At 34.8% G+C, this 24316-nt stretch overlaps 2 protein-coding genes across 4 annotated transcripts in view; both read left to right on the forward strand.

The window, feature by feature from the left end:
• Nucleotides 1-4478: 4478 nt before the first annotated feature.
• The window catches only part of LOC111053314 (potassium voltage-gated channel protein Shaw), a 240237-nt gene continuing 220399 nt past the window's right edge, over nt 4479-24316 (forward strand). For 2 of the 3 annotated variants that reach the window (XM_039425061.1, XM_039425063.1), the window contains exon 1: nt 4483-4832. The gene's annotated coding sequence lies outside the window, so the exon portion shown is untranslated. Of the gene's footprint in view, nt 4833-24316 lie in introns of all 3 variants that reach the window. The other variant, XM_039425067.1, reaches the window with a different exon arrangement.
• The window catches only part of LOC120349867 (piggyBac transposable element-derived protein 4-like), a 38038-nt gene continuing 18233 nt past the window's right edge, over nt 4512-24316 (forward strand). The window contains exon 1 of the mRNA XM_039421131.1: nt 4512-4640. Within this exon, the coding sequence (XP_039277065.1) occupies nt 4512-4640 (129 nt within the window). The remainder of the gene's footprint in view (nt 4641-24316) is intronic.

The following is a 24316-nucleotide window of genomic DNA, read 5'->3' on the forward strand; positions in this document are numbered from 1 at the left end:
GTAACTTGAAAATGTATGCATCCAAAACTAATATTTGAAAAATACAGTAAAATGATAGTCTTTTACACTTCCAAAGCTCTTTGCTCCATATTCATTCCCGTGAAACCTCGTTCTAAATAATATATATAGGTCTTCAATCTCAATTAATTAGATTTTCATAGTATTATTTCAGGAACAAGAATTATTTAACTTAAATATGCACGTAATTTGGACATCATCTGAATTTGTCTTGAAGTTGTCACATTATCAAATTAGTCACCCAAGTCATTCCCGAGTCAATCGTGTGGCAAACAATAAACTAAACTCTTTTAAATTTGGGTGAGAAAATATTATTATTATTCATTATTCTGGAAAAGGATGTGCAGATATTGTCAAGTCTCAATGATAATGATATATTCATCATAGTAAATACATTTTACTGGTGCGTAATCAGTCCCAACTCTCAACGATTGGTAATTTGTTGACAGCATTTAGATTTACAGTTGCTATTACTTCAAGTTTCAGCTTCTAATGAATCAATAAATTATGAATAGAATAACTCTATTCATGGAAGCTTCAAATGGTATTTCTTTAATCTGTACGTAAATGGCATTACTGTAATGTACTATGAACTGTATTATAACATTAATAGAATTAGGCCTGCTGTGGTTTTCTCTGTTATATCACTTACAGAGCTGTCCTATATTATCAATCCAGCTTCCCGCATCTGGCCAAGCTTAAAGGTTTCATCGATAGAATTATTCTATCAGTAATTTATTGATCCATTAGAAGCTGAGATTTGCAAGGATAGCAACTGTAAATACATTTTTTTCAACAAATAATGGATTTTGGGAGTTCGGACTGATTGCGCTCCAGTAAATTGTTCTTACTATGATGATCACATCATCAGTCAGACTTGGAAATAGCTGCGCATGAATTACCAGAATATTTTCCCCTCTGGGATCAACCACTTCCTGGAAGGGAGTCTGGCTAAATTGATGATTCGTTCTCATCTCAGGAACCCTGTTCTCGTCTGGTTCACAATTTCTTGACGAGATTCCCCCAGTTGATCTCCGAGATAGGAATCTGCAAGAATTTACCTCTGATTTCTAATTTAATCACGATCTCTGCTTTATCAGCAATCATTTTGTCGTGCCCCCCCCATTTCTTGAATGCTTGCAGCGTAGCAACATTTTTCCAATCACGTTACCTTACTTTGCATTATTTTGTTGTATCTCTCCTATCGTGAACAATGTAGCTCTGGATCTTGAAAATATTACTTCAAGAGATATTTCAAGCTGAAATATCTTGTTCATAACTTAATCTTATGGTCCAGCTCCTTCTACTTTGAAAATTATTCTCTAATTTATTATGAAAATGATTAAATTTGACAAAATAAATTTTCAAGAAAAGTGCGATTATTTCAATTTGAAGATTTAGATTTATTATAGAGTTATGATTATGATGACTTTCAACGAATTGGCAGATTACAGGAAAAATAAGGGGAAAGGCGGAAATCGACATTTTTCTGAGAACAATAATGGCATTCACTTTTTGCGGGATGCTCTTCCTTATACCATTCATTTACATTGCTTTCTCAAAAAACGTTTATTCCAAATAAGAAATGTGAGATAATATCTTGAGTCAACCTCATTTTTATTGTGGAGGAATTTTAATGGTACCATACTGAAATGATAAATGTTATCCGTCTCTATCATATAGAATTTCCAAACATTGAAACGTACATACTGAGAATTCCATCATGTTTCTTTATATATCATTGATCTCATCCTAGATCGTTCAAATCTTCCTGAAAATATTTCAATCTAGCAGAAGTCGTTACTGTGCTTCCTCAAAGCAATTATTTTATGTAGTTGACCATTTGTTTTACTTGAAAATAGTGTTTGAAACGGTATGATGAGTCCATTCAAAACACAAGTTAGGACACACAGGGTTGGATTTTATAATAAGCTCGGAAGGGCCAGAACAGTTCCCTGGGTTAAAGCTTCAAGGGGACGCTCGCCCAATTAAATTTATTTTTTTCAATACTTACCAGGAATAGAAATGAATAGACATAACTTAATTTTCTAGAATCGATAAAAAGTATTAGGTTAATAGAGAATTCTAATTTCAAAGTTCAGAATTTTGTGGCGTAGCGACCTCTTAGTTTAGACGACTCAAGGCTTTTGGCGTACAATCATTCCACCATGATTTCTCAATAACCACTCAAGATTCTCTTCAGCTTTATTTGACAAATCAGTTTATTCCACATTAGAGCCAATTGGTTATTTTTAATATGAGAAATGTTATTCACATTTGGAAGCTACTTTTCAATCACTTATATTCGAAGAAACTTCATATTTCAGTGTCGAGTGAGTTGAAGGAATACGTGTACAGTGTTGAGTGAACATGCACAGAATAATGAGTTTTGCAGTCGCTGCTATGTGCAGTGTGCAGCAGACGGGAAAATGTGTGTTACATTCATGATGCATCATATTATAATCGCGTTGGGATTTCCTCCAGCCCACCTTTCGAAGCAATGTATCTCACTTGCTATCTGCTATTGTGCGGTCTTCATCTTGAATCTGGATTGTGTTGCGGGTGATTCATTGGCTGGTTGTCTCTCGGCCTAAGCGATGGTGTACGTGCATAGCAATCTTTGTCGGCAGCAATTTTTTCTTTTAAACCCTCTTGTCATGGAATCTCATCATCTTCGCGTGCCCTTCGTCTCTGCTTCTATTTCTGAGCACTACTTACCACTTTACCTCTCCTCTCCTCCTAACCTTGGTTGAGTCGCAAATAGCTTTTCGCAACTCGCAAATGTAAAACATGACAGCTTTCCTATTTATTTGATTGATGATTGCAGCAGAAAGAATAAATTCACACCATTTATTATGGCTGAATGATGTCCACTATTACGTTTTCCTCTTGCCACTTGTATTCAGCTGCTATGAAAAGCCAGAAAATCATGATGAAGGAGAATCTTAAAAGCTGTTACACCTTTGTCCCTAACCGTGATATATCATGTTCCTATTCATCAATTTCATATCCTTATTGGATAAGTCCTTATTCTAGGACTTTATTGGCGACTAAGTGTTGTTTGCACAGTGCGAGGATTACAGTGCTGGATTGTATACACAGTCTGTTGTTTTAATGTGGTTTATTTTGAGATCAAATCACCATATACCGAGTCAATTCAACTTGATTAAACTACCTTTAATGGAAACAATATGAAAACATGGAGTGCGCTTTTATTTAAAACTTGAAAAAGACCAAAGCAAGCCGAAACTAGTTGTTTGAAACGTTTTTAATGAAAGGGTACTTCATGTTTGTAGTACCTTTAGTGGATAACAGATGGAGGTTTTTATAATAAATTGAGAAAATAAAATCGATTTATCAACTAATTTTCTAATGTCCATGAAAATTTTCAAAGATAGCTTTGAATATTGTGATAATTCGTCATTGCTCCTATAGTGAGGTCCACGTTATAATGGTAGTGTAGGAAGATAAGAGAAAAGGGTTGCCAGATCTCAGCCTTGCCACCAAAACAACTGATACTGGTATATCTGATGGATTTAACTGTGCATTATTGTTGAAAATATTTTATTTGTCAAGAAAATATATTTTTTAAAGATGTAATAATAAATTTTCATGATTGAGATAAAATATTTTGTCAATTAGTTGAATTTCTACATTGTTGATAAACGATGTGGCAACATCGCAATGTGTGAAAAAGATAGCGCCATCTGCTTTGTTGAACGATAGACAAGGATAGCAACATCATTGCAAATTACACACTGCCATTATAACGTGGACCTCACTATAGTATCATGCCTTGATAATCGAATCGAAGGAAGGTAAAGGCTTTACTTGCTCCTGTTTGAAAAATATTTAATGTTAAAGTATGAAACCTCGCCAATTACCTTTGGTTCTAGAGAAAATAGAAAGAAGAAAATACTGTGAAATGAATCTATAAGGCAAGGTTTGTAGCTTCACTAAATGATTCATAGATATTTGATTACAGATAAATATATGATTCTCGACTTGCAGAAGAGGAAAAGAGATTTAGAGATTCATAACTCCAACTACTTGAAAATTGCTTTCTCACCATATAAATATATCCTATGCTAGAGGAAAGAAACGAAATCGATTTATTATTGACATCCATCAAGAGACTTCCCTTAACTTCTTTTGAAATGGGTATTGTTTCCCTGGAGTTAGTCGAGGGAAGCAATATTTTATAAATGATCAACAGTGTGGTGAAACTTTACTGCAGTCTTCTATAAGTCGGTGCAAAAGAATAGCTCTTTCTATATTGCAGAGCTCTTCGTCTTCGAAATAAGTTTGTGTGGAAGGTTGGTAAAGTGCATTTGGTGTGTGCGTGGGACACAGGGTCACCCGCTCCCACCTGTCATAACCATTTGCTAGCGAGTTTCTCGCCAGGTGCTTTTCCGTTCCATTAGGTAGGGCTTGGGTTTGGGCCTGCGCTAGCCAGAGACCAGAATGTTGCTGTTGTCTATATGTAGACGTCCATGACAGGCGTGGCAGAACGGGATGCGGTTGCCATGACAACGCACGGGCCTGAAGCGACGCTGGGCGTCGAGACGCTCAGTCAGCGCCCGACGGCTGCGTCGGTGACATCAGTCGCTCCCTTGCCAACCGTCAGTCGCCTACTCAGCCGATCGCGACGCGTCACGCGAGTTTCTCACTAAAACATCATTCCTGAAATTTTCTTGTCATACAAAAAGTGTTTCAATAAAACGTCGTAATAAAATTCAAGTAGAAAGACTACTTCATTGCAACAAGTTTTTGAAAAAGTTGGTTTGAACAGTTTCCACACACCTGGTTTACAGGTAGGAGTTTGAAAATTCCATATGCTCTCCAGAATTTAAAAATAGAGTAAATTTCAAATACCGAATATTATTGTTTGAGAATGTAGAACTATTGAAGTAAATTATTTAAGATAGAAATCAACCACTTATAGCTGCGCACAAAAAACTCGCTTAAAACATTGAATTCAATCTGTACGGCAATTTCTTAATTTTCAATTATCTTCAAATTCAATGAACAAACTAGAAAACTTGATTTCATATTTTAATCTGCTAGGTTATTGCAATCCACAAGTATACTAATTCGCTGTCTGATCAATGAGAAATAAGCCTTCTAGTCTAGAGAGGTGAGATCATTAATTTTTATACGTTCACTTTTGTAGCTGGCCCGGATTTGATTTGAGTACCCATTCCAAATTTAGAGCTTTGAATAAATCGATAAAATTCAATTAGATCATCGAAATCATCGATACGGTATTTGTAATCTCGAAATTTGTAAACTTGAAACAATTTCTTAGTCGTCGAAATGATTCTACAAACAATGAATCTTTCTCTGCATAGAGAATCTGTTGTTGAGAGTATTTTTTGGTTTCTAGAAGAACGTTTCCAAATGAACTAATCTAATGAGAAAGTGATGTGTCTCAACTGCTAGTTATCCAGTTCATGATAATCAAAATTTAGTAAAATGTTTGAATTAGTGATTTTTTCCGTTTTATCTATCAGGATAAGTGGAGAGTGATCTATAATTTCATTGAGAAGGTGAATGCTTATTCGCCAGAACGATACCATTTACTTTCTATGATAGAGAGTCTATCTTTGAGTCTCGGTCATTCATCTAATCAAGTACCTAATAATGTCTTAAAATCACTTGATCCATGTATTGAAAAATGTAATTGTCAAAATTTCAATTCTGTGGTATGTTTGTATGTGAATTAGTAGAAGAGTAATTATACTGAGTATTTTATTAGAAACATGAGTTTATTAATTTACAGAGTTCCTAATCGATTTTTGATGGAAATTTGCATAGTGCTAGGACATGATGTTACCTACATCCTACTCTAATTATTTCTGTCAGGCTTTAACAATTAGCCAGACTATTCATGCATGCTGGCAATCAGTTACAGAGGATCGCTTTGAGCTAGGGAGCAAATTACAATAGATGAATTAACGGCCTTTGATTCTGGGTCCTATAGACGTGAATGGTTGGTTACTATTCATTACTATTACCACGGGCCACATCGACTCGTGTTCGCCTCTGATGATCAATCTAGATGTATGGTGATGTGAAGCATATCGTGCACTATCAACTCATGGAAAATTCATGCTGATGTACACAAGATTCTCCTCTAGATTAATGTTCGGCAGGAATCAGCTCAGTTTCATAGCACGTATTTACCTCCCATGTAAACAGAATCCAATATTGAGCGTTCAGCATAGATACCGTTCAGAATATTATCAAATAGAAACCTCAAAGCTGGTTGCACGAATTTCTGTTATTACTGTTGGGCTATAATTTACACTGTGTTGTAACTAATACTTTGAAATAAATCTTTTGTCTGGATCAACTGCAATTTAGCTGGTTTTTAAATCGTAATTTTAAAATGATTGAAACTCTTTACTGAAAGAAAGCATAATATTTTTTGAGTTGCTAAAGACAATTCCATGATTCAGATAGTGGAGAGGAAGATTCAGTCATAGAGTAAAATTGAATCAGCATGGAATGGAGGTTGGATGATTTTTTTTAAATAGAGTAGAATCATCGATATACCTGACTCAATTTATTTGAAGCATGAGCACTGTTTTGTCATTCAAATTCCTGGAAAACTAGTGATATAGATAAACATTCAACATCCAGGATTAAATCAATTTAGATATAACATGACACTCAACCGAACTTGGTTTGTCGGAGTCGAAGTGCCATGTTAAACCTACCTCATGCTTGTTCGAGGCTGATCAAAGTACGCACATATGCAAATGCATTGAAGCGAGAGTACAAATACGTTATAATTCCATCAACAAACACAAACTTTTCAACTGTTATGTTGGAAATTGGTATTTATTACATGAGTTCGTAATGCCAACCATTCTCTTCTCGCTGTGCTTTGATGAGTCGTTAGTGGGAACCAGGTCGATTCTCTTCTGAATTGAGGTTTGAAATGGAGCATTTGCATGGCTGCCTTCCTCGAACATGCGAGCGCAACAAGTAGCACTTCACTTTTTGCTAATTTAACTGAGAACAAGCTCCAAACTAACAAGATAATGGAATATAATGGCGCAAATTCAGTCCACGGATTCATCAATCGTTTCAGATAGAGAGAAAGGATTTATCTTACGTAAAAATGAACAGGCTTTAACGGATTTTCCTGAGCAGAAAAAAAGGTTACATGTTCAGCTCATACGATTTGTACAGCGTGACCTCAAACAACATCTGGAAAATTGACCATCCATTGGAATGCAATTCATTTAGCATCCAAGCCACTAGCTTTTTTATCTAGTTCATCCACTAGCTTTTTTAAACCTACTATATAATATGCAAACGGCGCTACTAATCGCATAGAATTGACTGAGGTTTATTAGAATTCATAGAATTTTCAATTTATTCACAACACACAAAAATACAATGAGTAAAAGCAATATATAACAAATCAATAACAATAACAGTAACAATGATATTAACACATTAAAAGACAATAAAATGATGTGTGCTGGAAGAAAGAGGGGGAAAATACCTTGCCAACTATGGTTTCCCATGTAATAGGCAGGTAAGGTATAACTGGAAGGGAAGGGTGTGTGATAGGGAAGTGGAAGAAGTTGGGTAGATAGGCATGGCTGAGGGAAGGGAAGATAGGATGTAAATTAAAGATCCAGGAAACGGTTACAATAATTTAAAGATTGAAAAAATAATTGTTTTTTATCCATTTAATGATTCCCTGTTTCATTTTCTTTGTAATTTTAGCATTGTTGAGATGATGATCCGGAATTTTATTGATTATTATAGTAGAGATAAATAAGTTGCCGTCTAATTGTTTCAGTATTAGTATTATATATCAAATACTTATTTGAAGTAGGGTCTCAAGCGGTCATGTCTATTTAATGAGTTGTTGGTGCATGGAAAATTGATTCTATTTTTTATTAAATATTTAATTACATTTTCAACATATAACTGTCAAAACCTTGAATTCCTCGAATATGAGGTCAGACGTGAAATTGACTGAGGTTTATTAGACGTGTGGTGTTGGGAATTAGTTTGAGTTGTTTACTTGCATTCTAGTTGACAGGACACAAGTACTAAAGGGTTGAACCCGTAGTGTATGAAAATAATTGCCGTCTGGGTGTTTTCAGTGTGACAGAGACAATGCTAGTGAGCTGATTGATGATTGCATTGGACAGTTTTATACTCTGGCAGAAGCCGATGTGATAAATTGTGTCTGCATTGGTGCTTGTTTCGCACCTCTGCCACTGATTACCCTGCAATCGATAGGCTACAGCTACAGCGTCTGTTTACAGCTTTGTTTTATCGTTCCAGACCAGCGTATTATAGCTAACTTATAGATTCAATGCTTACCTTGGTTTAACGTACACTTTTGTGGAGTTATTTTATAACACGAATAATAATTTGGAGTTTGGATCGGTACTGTAGCAAGAAAACACCACAGCACATTGTTGAAATGGTTTTAAATAAAGCGAATAGCACAAGAGCAAATTCTATAAAATTGTTATACTTTTGAAGTTCAGGTTTCTCAACCCTTGAACAATTTAAAGTTTTCAACATGGTTTGGTTTTAGGTAGTTAGGTGGTTGATACGGTAATTCAGTTTAAGTGTTCTGTTTTCAGTTATATTACAGAAGCAATAATTATTTTGATCAAACAGGACCACTGTGAGGAAAACTTTCTAATGTGTTTTTCAAAGCATTATTGATGCAGCTCTCACAGTATTGGAAGAGGATAACAATTCAAAAGAATGAAATATGAGCATTTCTTTTAATGAAATATATCTGTATAAGGAAAAAAGCTGAGAGAATTCTTTTCATTTCCGATTAAATAAGCTAATGCTTAGATAAGATGATTATGATTAAATAGCTTGAATAAGATAATGCCATAGGAGGTAAATGAGTACATAAGAATAAGTCTATTCTACTCATCATTCGCCAGTAGAAGGAAAGCGATTCTCAGCGAGTCGGCGAAAGATTTCCATGAGCAGCGAAGTGAGGCATATCTCATGTATCCTCATAACTCACAGTTTCCTCGGGGATTGGACCTCGCCGGCCGATTCACCGTACATTATACGCTTCGGTTACCAACAAACTCCCCGACGATAAGCAATTCATAATTCACTCCTTGGGTACAAAATTCTCCTGCGGAAGCCTTTGTTTTTGTATTGAGCTTTCTTCACCGAACATGTTTATTGGTTGAACAATTCTATTAAATCCTTCCAATAAACCATCTCAATGAAACGAATAGGTAGCATCACTCAATTCAACGAATGAGTAACTTGAGATAGGATTGTTTCTATCAATTTTCGGACAAAGAGCAGCATTATGTTGTTTATTTTGTCGGATAATTATGTCAGCAGTTTCATTTGATTTTTCAATTCTCATCATAATCAAAGTTGAACAAGATTCTATGTTGAAATATTACCACCTAAAATGGGTAGTATTATCCATATCTAAACTATTACAAATGAAAAGATTATTGTTATGCTCTAATAAATTTATATACCCGACATAAATGCTATATCATTTGAGTATCTGATTATAAATACAGGGAAAAAAAGACCTCAATACAGGGGAAACAAGTAATATTTCATGTGAATCAACTACCCGATTGGCAATAAATCTTTCAAGAGTTTAAACAGTAATCGAGATCCACTCTCTCAATAGATTCATGGAAACAATGATTTTGAGAGTTTTAATTATTGGTTCATTTGACCATTGATTATTGAATATCCGGATTCTCAGGAGCAGGATCCAAAATCCAGTAATGAGTCACTCTTTGGGAAATAATTGAATGTTAGTTATTATAATATCTTCAACATTAAATCAGGATTCAATTAAATTCGGTTCAATTGAGAGGAAAGGATTGCTCGTTCAGAACAAAACTGTGTTGATAATATTACAAAAAAGATGTATTCTGAAGCCAGCAATTGTCACTCTTGTATTCGTTAATTGAAGCTTTTTCAGTGTTCGATTCGAATGGGCTGATGAGTTTTGTGTGTCAACAGCAACATTAGCTTTCATTCGAACAGCCAATGGCAGGCAACTTCATTGCCGACAATCAATAGGACGAAAAAGGATTCTCAACAAATGCCGATGGCTTCAACCCGGACAGAATAGAAGGATTTATTGAAAAGATACAATGACAATGAATTGAAAACGGAATTTGCACATTGAGTTGATAGAAAAGGAGAATAGTATTCATCCACACAAGCTATGGATTTGCTTCATTCCTATTTCATCGGATCAAATTCAGTTTAGATTAAATTCGAAACAGGGGATATATTCAATCAATATTTTCAATTTGACTACATTTTGCATTTTGGAATGGCGCTAGAATAATAATTATTCACTACTCTTCGCAATATTCTGTATAACATTTGAATTAGTAATACGCCGCCTATCCATTATAACTGCTGTCATTGATTCAGCTACTGATTATGTATACTAGACTACATTTTATGCATTGTTTGAAATACGAGAAGAGGTATTTTCTTTGAATGGAGTAGAAATAGTTTAGATCGTGTATTGTAGAAATGCTCTGAAGATTATGATCACTGGTCCGGAAATCATGCTTTCCAAATCAATAAATTTGTATCAACCGTCTCAGCATTTTATTGTTTTTTATAGATAAGAATATCCTATAAAGGTATTTAAATAATTGTGCTTTTGGAGAAAAATACCTGGATAAATATTGAGGTGATCTTGAAAAATCAAACTCCATAGAAAGTGAGAAATGTTTAACATTGGTGGACGAGTCATCCTTCATTTCTATGTCATAGTAGAGAATAATGTGACATTTTTGAATTATAGAGAAATCTAAATACCATCATAAAGTGAAGATACTGTTTAATTAAATAAATTCCTATTGATTTGCCTCTGGTATTATTATAGGAGATATTATATAAATGAGATCTTATCGGAATACTGCAATGAATTAAACATTATCGTACGTTGGAAAATATACCTTCATAATATATCTGTAAAAGTATTAAATAATTCTTGTTGCTATGCCTCCGTCAATCTGTTTTGTAAGTTTCCTCTTCAATTCTCTTCTCTTCAAATCACATTTCGCAAACAGTTAATCTCATCGAAAGCTAGCTCTTGGGATCTTGAATACTCTCTCCATTTCAGAGCACAGTGTTCAGAAGTGGGATGGATGACAAAGGCTAATCCATTGCTGTATTGTTTCATAAAAGTTTTGAAGAGCACAATTCCCCTTCTCTATTATTCGGGGATTTTTGCTTTGTGCTGCTTTGTTTAAATATTGCTCAACGCAGTAAGTGATTTTTATGGAACTGAATCGCGCTATTCATCTCTCTTTATTTTTATCAGTATTCTCGTGTACGCTAGAAAAATATTCTTCATTTGTCATCTTCTTCTCAGAATCAGGCGTACACGAGAAATACTCGTCTAAAAGTATTACCATACTTTTAGAGGTCTGCCAATATCCCTTCTACTATAGGGTCTAAATCTCATGACAGCTTTTTGAATTCTAGTATCTAGAACCAATATGGTATTGATCAATTGGTCTAGAACCAATTGAGGTATTTCCAGTCCAATATACTCCTATATTTCAAGCTGTGCAGCTAATGATGATACTGTATTCCTAACTCATTTCTAAAGTCATTATTGCGGAATCTGTCCAACTTTGTACAACCTTTCACATTTCGAAGAAAACGCATCTCTGCTGGTTGCTCAATCAAGTTGCACCAAAGCAACTATTCTTCTTGCACCGAGCCTTAATGTTTTTTCTTGCTCATCCAAGTTTCTGATCCATACAATAATGAAAGTACCGCCATCATTCTATAAAATTTAGATTGTGTCTCCTTCCTTGTCCTGTTTTCCAATCGGCGTTTTATTGTACCACATATTTCTCTATTTGTAACATCTAATTCAATTTTGTCCTTTCGATACTCATTTACATCAGAATTAATCCTTCTCGGGAAATAAGATTTATATGTTTCCCAAGAACAAGCTTCTTTAAGAAAATAGCAATAATGGGATCTAGTAGTATTTTATAGCGAACTGTTCACAAAATAGTAATACTATGCCTTCAAGAAATATACTGTGGTCAAAAGAAAAAGTTAAAATTTGATTTCTAGTGAACTGAGAGGAATGGAGAAATGAATAGGTCTCGTTTGTTTGCTCTATGAAATATATAATTCAGCATAGCCAGCTTGGCCTGTTTCATTATTGGCTATGTTTGCGTAGGTATCGGTTTGGAAATTCACTTCCACAAGAGAATAGCTTGAAGAATGATTAGAAAAGACGTTTCATAACAAAGACTTGGTTTCATGAAATATTAGAAGCAGAGGTAAGCTGTCTACGTGAGTCTCGAAGTTAGTGAAAGTTTGTGGCTGCTGGTGGAGTTTGAACACTTGGGGATCGTGAATGGCGTGTTTCTTACAACTTTCTAGAGATTTTGTTTGGATTTTCTTGTTCTTTCCAAGTTTATTCAGAGCTCTCCCAGTTTCCAACAAGTTACTTCGAATCATAGGAGAGGCAGTGGTGATGATGATGCAGATGGATTAAAATTACGGTGATGATGGTAATTTCCCGTGTAATAAGCTACGGATCCCGGATGCTTCTCTCGCAATTGTCATGGTTATGCTCAAACTTTAACTCAAGTTCGATAATAAATGAGCTACTTGAAGCTTGAATTTGAACAATGTAAAGATTCCCTCTCGTGGATGATATTCGAGTTCACAAGAAATTCATTGTGATGATTTTCTCACAATTCTTTCCTAAAGTGGATCTGCACATCCATTTCCACAACTTTCTCTATTGAGCTAAATTATTTTTGCTGAAGATGAAGCCCACAAGTCATGGGCTTTAGTTTTGTGCGTGAGTAATAAAACTGATAATGATAGGAGATGAGTGAAACTACAGCTTGAGGTGTGTTCCGAATCAGCGAGGAGTAATTTCAAACTTATAAATGGTATTTAGAGGATCTCGACTCTTGAAGTGGTCACCCTCACTAAAAGACTAGTAGGCGCATGGATATAGATTTATTATAGACCCTATAATCTTATACGGTCTATATCTTATCAGCGCGAACACAAAGCCAATCACTTCCCTCAATTTATGGTGATATTTGGCTACTTTTGTATTATGATAAAGAACACAAATATTTCCTATTAACATTATAATTTGTCAAATTTGGTGTGAATCCTGAATCTAGCTCCCTCAGAAACATATCCTACACTCAGTTTGGAATCAGGGAGTTTTTTTTAATGTTTTGAGAAATGAAGTGATATTACATCAACAACTTATGTGAATCTTTGAGGAAGAGTCACTGAATAACATGATGTAATTATTTCACATTTTATTGCTCCAGCTTCCATTTTTATTAAGATATTTTTTATTTTTGTTAAGTGTTAATCAGAAAGGATCTCGCAGAGAACTGAAAGAAGATGCAACGAATCACAAGACAATGGATCATAACAGTAAGAGGCTCTTCTATTTCGAATATAAAGTCACAAGTTACACATTGAATATTACTACGGCACATATCCAGAATATAATTCCCTTTATAGAAACTCGTCAAAAATCACTATCTGAAAGTTCAGTGCGCTCTTCAAACTATAGTCTACTGCAGTGACAAACAAGGTGCATGATCAAACCGATGTTTGAAGAAAAATAATAGCTGGGAAGCCAAGTAGATCATGATATTAAACATGCACAATTCTGCACAGTGCGTCTGAACGGGTTCAATAATAATGGGTTGACTGAATAATGAGATGGATAAGTTGGCTGCCAAAGTGGTGCTTCATAAGGGATGAAGATCCCTTGAGTTATCGTGGATACCGGAGGCAAGAATAGATCATATTAATATGATCCATTCTAATGGCAGGCTCAACGTCACATCAGTCTGTCCACACATCACAAGGTATTAACAAGCAATTAGCCAAGCTTAGCAGTTAGCACCGCTTCACTTGGCATCCACGTCCAAGGCTGCTTCATCCAGCTTATAAATTCTAAATTAAAGTCAGGTATGACAATAAAATGATCGATGGTAGTAATAATCACCTTTGTAGAGCTTAACATCTGAATCTATTCCTCCACTCCGTGATACTGTGATCTTAATCTTAATGTCAATGTCATTGTGAGGAATATAATTGTATTCATATAGATTCTGATATGATGAGTATGATAAAGATCATATTTGAAAAGGTTTTTATTTAACGCATTTCATGCTATTGTTTTATATAATTCAACTTTCTTCAAGTTCACTTTGGAAATATCAGTCTATTAGTATTGAATTATGTTTATTCCAATTCGTCTATTAGTCTACTAAGAGAAATATTAGTTCAATAAATATTGGGATTTTACTTACACTTGACTAGCATTTATCAAACTTGCGTTCCAAAATAGGAAAAAAAACCACCATTCACATTTGAATACTTTTGGCATAAGACAATTTCCGCTTTATACGTTGAACATAAAAAAATCATAATTTATTTGATCCTTTAGTTTCAAATGATCACAGAATACGAAATGGAGTATACAATTAGATCAAGAGAGATAATTCCTCTTAATTTTCATTGTAATCTACGATTTGTCAAGTGATTGATGAAGATTACAAGACTGGGAGGCCCACTCTGCGTTCGGCTCACGAGTGAGTGAAAGCGGAAATTTGTTTTGTTTGCTGGAGGAAATCCCCACATAAGAGAATCCTAAGCCCATCAATGGGCTCTGGATTCGAGGGGCTGTGGACTTCCCTTCCAATGATACAGGACGTAAACAAAGTCTCTTTTTCATTAACTCGAATGAATGCTTTCTCTTGACAGCCATGAGCGCTCTGCTGTTATTCAATCTCTCACAAGATTGAGAAGAATGATACGTTTGGAGTCGAGAATTTGTAGTTCTGAGAGTTAACAATAATATTGGAATAGAAGTATGAATCGGAGCATATAGCAATTCTTCGTATGAACTGATTTTATGTAAACAAACAACAAGTGAATACGAAGCTAAATTTACAATTTATTGTTGATAAGGATCGATTAAAGATTATTATGCGATCAGCAAAGCCAGAATAACTCAAGTTAGTACGGTATCTGGCAATAGTTCCATAACTATTTAACGGTTCTGACCATAAAGCACATGGTATCATTTTACGCCTGTGTTGATATAATCAACATAACATTTATTTATGATTGATTCCATCATAATTATCTCAGCCATTTGTTCAGTTTTAGCCCCAATCTTTTCACTGTACTAAAAAATAACTGTGGAGTAAATGTTCATCAGAGTTGAATGCTTATTTACTGTGAATTTCTTACTACTGAATTGCCTTAATATTATCTCTAAATTGATTTTCGTCATTCTATATCTAAACTTACTAGATTCTATCAAAATTCCATAGATATTCGAACATATGAGATGATGCTCACTAAAATAGCACCTAAAACCACTTAAATAGAGGACCAGAATGTACATATAGAAAAGCGCAGGAAAATTGTTAGCAACCTACTTCGTTACTGTAATTTTTGGTGACAAATAGCATACTAAGCAGTAACAACCAAAAACAAGCTTTGCGAATAAAATCTAGTGGTTATAAGCTTCTCAGTTTTAAGAATTTCTCTCATTCTCTCGCGATTCAAACAAAATAGTTTTTAATCCACTTTGCAGCGTTGCTCTGAGTTCTTGCAGACTTTATAATCTCTTATGATTATAATCCCCAAATTAACTACTAAAAATAGCTGGACTGCAACTTTAAGATTGTGCATTGAGTTATTATTTTCGAGTCTTGGATGCAAGGCACATGCAAGTACGGCTGTCAGTGAATAATCATAAAGCAGAATGTAATGCTTCATTTCATCATCATTCTACAACACAAGATGCTAGAAAAACTTTTTTCGACTCTCGATATAACACATTATTCGACATAATACACAATATCATATACACAATATAACAGCATTCATTCTACTCTTTACAAATACGTAACACATTGATGAAGGATAATTATGTTACAAAACAGTTTGAGTTGAAAATATGGATTCAACCGAGAATCTTTATTAAAGAATAATATAGGAGGCCGCGGGGAGGTTTTCTAAATTTTCAGATGGAAAATCATTGTGAAACTCGCATCAGAGCAGAAAACTGGCTCAGGAGGAAAATAATGGTCTCGTTAATTTTTCCCGTCGTTTTCATCTATTGTCAATGTCTATGTCATTCCGAGTTGTTTGTTCTGCACGGCTACGTCTATATAACAAGAACCATACCAGCCTTTGTTATTTCCATCTCTCATGTTGATTCATGACATTTTTCATGCTGAGATTCTAATTGGAATCTTATTCCATAGATGAAGAGCTTGTGTAAATGATTATAGACGATAATTCACAATGTTTGTTTGAACAATTTATATCTTCAATAAAACAAACAATTTGAGATTTGATTTCCAATCATTTTTATCGCTAATGATTGAAGTCGTTGTCCATTGACAGTCCTTATACTTTGATGAGCATAATGATTTCCTCCTTTATATTTGAGAGATCCTAGTTTTCATCCAAGTTTCTCAGGAAAAATCAAACTTCTAGAATTCATGAATTGAATCGTTTGACAGTATTGCAAAATCTTGAAAAAACCCTTGAGGAAAGTTGAAAACAGTTACTATACTGTATATCTCACCTTCCATGGGACAAGTTAAATTGTAATTGACGTCCTCAATTCAGATCCAGACAAATACGATTATTTTTCCATTTCCACACCATAAAATTGTGTTGAATATCAATGCGATTATTGCATAAAGTTCTAAGCAGTGTTGATGGTTTATGCATATTTATCAGTGATATTACCAAGAATGGACGCTGTTGAGATTTAAGTAGAAATTCATGTAGGCTTTTAGGATGAGTCGTGTCCTTGATGTGAATATCGTAAAAACGAGTCACTTCTAAGTTCATGAAATCCTCGAAGGAGTTGGAGATTGATAACATATTATTTTATAACTTCACTGCCTATCTTTATGACTGTCATTCATGGAGTTTTGTGACCCCTTCCATCATGGTAACAATTTTTTTATCTCTTCCATCATTGATTACTCCTATTCCCTATTCCCTTACCGCATTCAACATGATTATAAATAAATGGATCCTTATTCATTCAATGCATTTAAAATCCATGAGATACAGAAAATACATCGAAAAGATATGAATATCAATATCAAAGTGATACAATAATAGGAAAATGAATGGTTGTAGAAGTCAATAGTTTAATATCAAATTTGGTCAAAATTTGTCAATATCAATAGTCAAACAGAATAATCAATAGTCAATGTTACCCTGGAAAACATGTTAAATCAATCAATTCATTTTTATTCATGAAATGTACAAGTACAATGTACAATGTTAAGTGTCATGCTTTGATTAGTATACATGGAAAACTATGAAAGCTTTGCTTTTGGAAGAGTTTCAAGGCTTTAACGTCTCATCTATATCTTCAACATCAATTTTTTCTAAAATATTGATAAATGAAGAATTGAAATTAACATGCACGGAATAGGGAATACATGTTTGACGAATCAACAATCCTGAACTATCCAGCTGATTAACTTGGAATTCTGCTTAGAAATTCTGAATTCACCGAGGATTGTTATAGACCAATTCTTATTCCTTTTAATCAACTAGTAGTGATAATATAATAATAATTGAATGAGAGGTTGTGGATCCGAGTCATTTTTCCGCTCAGAATTTCCATCTACAATGGAGATTATTTACGTAATTTTGGCAAAATAATTAATTATAATTCTATTTTTTTAAATTAATTTTTCTATTGCTGTCAAGTGAATTCGATAGGATAATAGTTTAAATTCTTAGTATGGATCTGTAGAACTATAATTCATTATATTTTTGGCTTTTCACAGACCCTTCCAGAGTGTTTGGTTATACTACAGTAACTATATTACCCAATAACATAGTTACTGTAGGTAATATAGTTATGATATAGTTACTGGGTAATATAGTTACTGTAGGTTATACCTGCTCGTATAGTAGCCTATATCCATTATTCAACCTCCAGATATAAATGATTTTCTACCCAATGGAAGAGCAGTTAGGTTTTTATTAAAGTTTTGTGAAATGTAGCCAGTATAACACAATTTCGTTAATCGACACACTTCATACTCTTACAATACACAATTTATACTATTGTATGTTGCACAAAGAAGTAAATCTACATGTGCATGTGATCTCTTATGATTCAATTCAATACAATCTAATTTAATCAAATTCAATGCATGAATGAGTAAGTATAGGAGTATGTATGGATATTTATTAAAGTTACACGTTGCAATATATATGGGAGTATGTATGGATATTTTTTAGGGTCAACTTACACGTTGCTTATTGAATTTTTTTGTCTCATCCATATCGCTTGCGAAGTGCATTACATTGTATCGGATGGTGGGGGGAGGGGTGGTGTCTTGTTATTATGTAGTAGAGAGTGAAGTTTGATGGCGGCGCAGCAGTCCATTAGTCGAAGCGAGACGATGTCACCGCCGCACGTCGAACACTAATGGACGCCACCACCGAGGCACCGACCTCCTTTGAGAATGCATGCTTCCTGTAGTTGCAATATCGGGCAGACGGGCAGGTTCTCTTTATAAAACAATTAGAACACCAGCCAGCCACCCATTCACTCGTGGCCTGGCCGGCTGTCAAGAGCTGTAGCCGCCGCTAACATTCTCCCAAGCCCAAAGTGGGCCCGACAACACACCTGATGGAGCAGCATTATTATATCAACCGACATAGCGTTGGATGCCCTCAGTGCCGTCTCGCCTCTACCATCAATAACACTTCATCAAAATTCCATTCACATTTGTTTTCAGATGTAGACGATGTGTCATCAATTGAACGATCGAATTAATGAATTTTCATAATTGAACGAACGTAGCGAGTTCTTACTGATGGCTAGAACGTTTTTTATTATTAATATTACTACATGACATTAAAATTATTATAACATTGACAATATGTCATACAGTTCACAAAAAAAATAAAATATAGCATAATTCCAACAATATGCATAACAATAATTACCGTAATAGATATGATGACATTTCAATTATTATACATTCCTGTTGGAAGAAAAAGAGGTGTAAGAAGAAAAAATCTGGTGTGGCGCACTCACACAACTTTCCTTGCCGTTAGGAGAATTGATCACCTGAAGCTAGATCAAATGCGATTCAAGATGGCGGCTAACATGGCGAAAATGTTGTCAAAAACAGGGTTTTTCGCGATTTTCTCGAAAACGGCTCCAACTATTTTGATTAAAATTATACCTGAAATAGTCATTGATATGCTCTATCAACTGCCTTGAGTCCCATATATGTAAAAATTTCAGGAGCTCCGCCCCATCTATGCAAAGTTTGATTTCAGATTCTCAATTATCAGGCTTCAGATACAATTTAAACAAAGAATTTTGAGTGGAAAAGATTCAGAATGAGAATCTCTACAATTAATGTTCAGTAACATTTTCACCTAAAATTAAAAATAAGCTTGAAATTCGAGAAAATGTGATCATCCAATTGCAAACTGTTGGCAACTGTTGATTCTATTAAATGATTCACTATGAAGAGAAAGCACACGTCGTGTGTCTTCAGCGTTGCCATGTCACCAGCTGGCTCAAATCTTTGAATAGTAGACTTGAGATGCGCGGAAACACTAGCGTCAGGTGATCAATTCTCATAACGGCAAGGAAAGTTGTGTGAGTGCGCCACACCAGATTTTTTCTTCTTACACCTCTTTTTCTTCCAACAGGAATGTATAATAATTGAAATGTCATCATATCTATTACGGTAATTATTGTTATGCATATTGTTGGAATTATGTTATATTTTATCATTTTTGTGAACTGTATGACATATTGTCAATGTTATAATAATTTAATATCATTTAGTAAAAATGACATTTGAGTTTATACTGTTATTGAGTAAGCTTAATTTTTTTGTTGTTGTCATGTCTCATTAATGAGTCTCTACTAAGGGATATGGAAAAAAGAATTGGAATGGATAGTATGAGTAGGAGACAGTAGAGGCTGTTGATTTTTGAAGGCGATGGAAAGTTGTGAGGAGGGCTGACAAAAGATCATGATTCGTACTCTGAGACCGCGCGGACTTAGAGTGGATGCTCTATGCTACTCCTTTCTACTCCACCAAACGACCAGCTTAGTGAGGCACTCTCAGAATAAACTGCAGCCTATTTGAACATTCTGTATTCTCTTTTGGCAAAAGAAAAATATGGAGTCGTCAAAATGCACTCATCGCTCGCTGTCTCTCTGAATTATTCACTATATAGGTATACTGGATGATGATAGATCAACCCAAATCCATATATCTTTTACAGCTCATTTATATATCACAGATCATCTTTGAACGATGTCATAACTTATTTATTTCTTGAGTGGCTATCACTTTCTTCTCATTCGAATAAACATTCACTTGCCTCTCATATAAATAACCCTCCAACATGTGCTTATGGGCATGTTTACAAGGTTTACATAAACTCACTTCCATCAATGGTCTGTTGCAACAGATTGAATTATAATCATGAATATTTTGTGCAAATTACATGACATGTTACAAACATTAATTGATGGAAGTTTGTTGAGTTTCCTTCTGATGAGAAGAGCGAGTTTGAGTTCATGAATTCCATACAAACATAGAAAAAAATGTAATAGCGTACTATTGATGGGTCATATCAGCAGAGTTCTAGATTTTAAATCAATATGGTCTATGGAGAACTTATAAAGTGGGAGAAAAACTTTTTAGAGTAATGCAATCACTTCAATATCGTATTATCATAGATTAAATTGTTGGGCAGAGGGTTTTGGATGATTTGGAACCACAAACTCAGTGTAGATCAGTGACACACTCATTTTCAATTACAACGAATATCAAAATCTATATTCTTAGTGTGTACCTTTGATGTTGCCATTTGAAAAATTCAAGATGAAAAATGTATTATGTAAGAAAAATAACATCTTTAGAATAGCAATCATCTCCATAAAATTCTTGAGACCTTGTGAAATTTGTACATACCCTCTGAAGCATTGCACGTTGGATCGATCAGATTTGTTGTTTTATTTTTTCACTCATAGCTTTCATATGCACGTGTAATGAAGTTTTGAAGTAGTTACATGGTGAGATGTCCAGTAACCGTTAGCAGCAAACCCCACATCTCCATGCAACAAAATGAGGCGTTCGCGGAAGTACTTCATGAAGTTCTTCATCCGATGATGTGAGAAAGGCTGGAGTTGGATATATTTTGAATGAATTTGAAGAGAGTGCTGGTGAAGATTGTTGCTTTTGTCCCATGTCTGAGCTCGGTGTCGGTGTCGGTGTCCATCACTTCACCGGCAATCAGTCAATCGACTCCAACTCTAATGATTCCTTAGTTTAAACGTAACTTGAATTATACTAAAATGATTCGACAAATCCCTATATCACGTCCACTGGATGGAACTCCTTAAATTAATATGAAATAATTGAATGAATAAGAATTCCAAATCTGCTTTCGAAGTAGGCCTATGCAGACGTTGAAATCATACAATATGGTATTGTCCATACGTCCGGCATCTTCTCAGTTGTGGTGAGAAAGAGTCACTGGGAATTGCTTAATAATTATTTTTTCTCACTTATCCATAAATGACACACACAAAAACCGTTGATGGACCGTTTTTCAAAAGAAGTAAACGTAAGTGTCAATAAAGAAGTAACGAGTAATGCCACACCAGTCGCTGTGTAGGGTTATTTCATGGAGTTTACGTGGATTGACTTCACGTTCAATACTTCATGGCAGTTTTGTAGACAAATTTTCACCATGTCTACACTCTACAGAACTTTTTTTGTATACACAACCATCAATGATGGGGAGCCTTGTTAATGTTTCCTCTTTTAAGAGGAACTCCATTTTAGTGCTGTTTTTTTAAACAGCAATTAATATTTCAATTTTTCGATTTTGAATTTTCCAAATTGCAACATCCAAGGTGAACACTAACAATATCAATTTGGGGTTTTGTCGGAAAATTAGTTTGTAATTGTCATTTCTAATCTGCCCAACAATATTCAATTTTTGAAAACTCAACAATTTCCTGCTCACAATTACTGATATTTATCAAAAACGAAAAAATTATAACAGATGACTTGTGATCTGAAAAATTCAAGCCAGCATACAATTAAAACTAGTAATTAGATAGAATTATAACATTTGCAAAAACTATTCACATAGAGCTATTATTTCAAATACGAATGAACGTTTTTTCCCACTGACGTGAGCACCTTCAAGTCCCTTGAAATTCATTACATCCAATAATAATTTAGTGAAAACAGTGTAAATTTTCACTGAAAATTATCATTCACAGCAGTGAATAACTTCATGTTTATTTTTATTTATTTATTTATTCACATTTAACAATACACACATCAAATACTTGATTAGAAAAGGATGAACAGGCCTAGCCCAAAACTGCTCCCTTTCCGAATTTTGATAGAAGTAAGCCAATGTTGCCTCATTTTGCATGAAAATCGGTGAAATTGCATCTCTTAATGGTTCAAGGAAATCTGATTTCAACCAACATCGATATCTATGGCAAATCGAACATGTGCAAAAAGTGCTAAAGCCTTGCAGGCTTTATAAACAGCTCCACGGAATAATCGATGTGATGTGTTATGAGAGCTGAATTGCTGATCGAGAAAAGCTATTTTGTAGATGAGTTGAAACGAAAACCGTGTGCGAAAGTTTTGCATTGCGTTGGGTTTGCGTTGGAAGTAGGTGAGAGAGCGACGTGTTTCGGGATGAGAACAGTAATTTGTCGCCACTAGAACATGACAGCGTCGTTTTTTGTAGTAAGTGATGGATTCAGGTGATGCGTTCTGTGGTTGGGTTTTTGCCCTGTTTTTGAGTGGCGGGAACAAGATTTGAGATGAACGATGGATGCGGCAAGGAGGGATGATTTGGACTGATGGAATTCTCTTTTTTTCTGCATAGAATAAACGAATTCGTCAAATAGAAGATTGGATGATCCGATGGAGAGGGTGGGCATCAAGATGGATTGTGCTGAACGAGTGCATCATTTGTCCCTGCAATCATTACCGCAAGCACGTTATCAGACAAATTATCTACAAGCACGTTATCTACAAAAAAAAAACAGTTTAGGACATTTGGGCTGATACGTTCCATTGAACTTTGGCAACATAAATGTACCGTATGCCACTTTTGTAGCACAGATTTGCACATCTGCATGGTCTTACGCAATCTGGAGCATTCTTGTATTCGGTTGAAGATTCATCTGTCAATTTAATGTGTTAAATGACAGATTGACTGTCTGCTTGATTTAATATGTATTGGTTTGGAGATTCAGAAAATGCCATTTTGTACATTGCAGGTTCCACTATTGAATAATAAATTGGAGACACGATTCACATAATCATGGAATTACATTATAATGGAATGACATTTTCTAACACTATCGTAGGAAATTATTCAGGGTGGCAAGTGATAATTGATCAAGTGAGACGGAAATTATCTTATGATTATAATGTTATGGGGGAGATGAATTTTGATATTCTGATAAAAGATTAGTCTCATATTGGAAGGTTAGTTATCATTAGTTAGGTTAGTACCCAAGCTGAGTTATCATTGAGGTAGCCTACTTCCAACTGTACTGGATGATGTATATTGATCTTGAGTTATCAGAAATGAGGGAAGAACATTTAAAAATGATGGAATTTCTTGAAATCACTGATGGTTCTCGAAAGTTTTAATTGCGTTCAAGAGAAACGCTTTTTACGATGTTGAAATCCAATATTCAGAGCAGAGGCCTACCCATTTTCTTTAATTAAAATTTATATCCATGATGTGGAAGGGAGAAAGAGGTGAGATTCCATGGAAACGAGCGATACTTTCCTTAGATTGTCTGTTCTGGCGTCGGCTTCCGAGTATCCTCAAAACCTTTCAATGAGTTGTTTACTGAGTGAAAACCTTTCCATTGAGACGCAATCGAATAGTACAAACGAACTTAACGGATCACTCTGCAAAATCAACCGAATAAAGCGATCAAATCCCATTCAAATCTATTTTGATTCCTATATTATGATCTGATAATTTGATTAGGGCATTGACTTCCACATAAATGTATCAATTAGTAAATGGATCAATGACTAATAGACATCATTTATTGAATAGCTAATATTTTTGGAAGCTAATAGATCATCTTTTCAGTAATTGTGATCAGTAAAATGAAAATACTCATGATAACTAGGTACAAAATGGCTTTATATAATTATGAGACCAT

This window comes from Nilaparvata lugens, chromosome 1 (assembly GCF_014356525.2).
Source record: "Nilaparvata lugens isolate BPH chromosome 1, ASM1435652v1, whole genome shotgun sequence".
Lineage (NCBI taxonomy): Eukaryota > Metazoa > Arthropoda > Insecta > Hemiptera > Delphacidae > Nilaparvata > Nilaparvata lugens.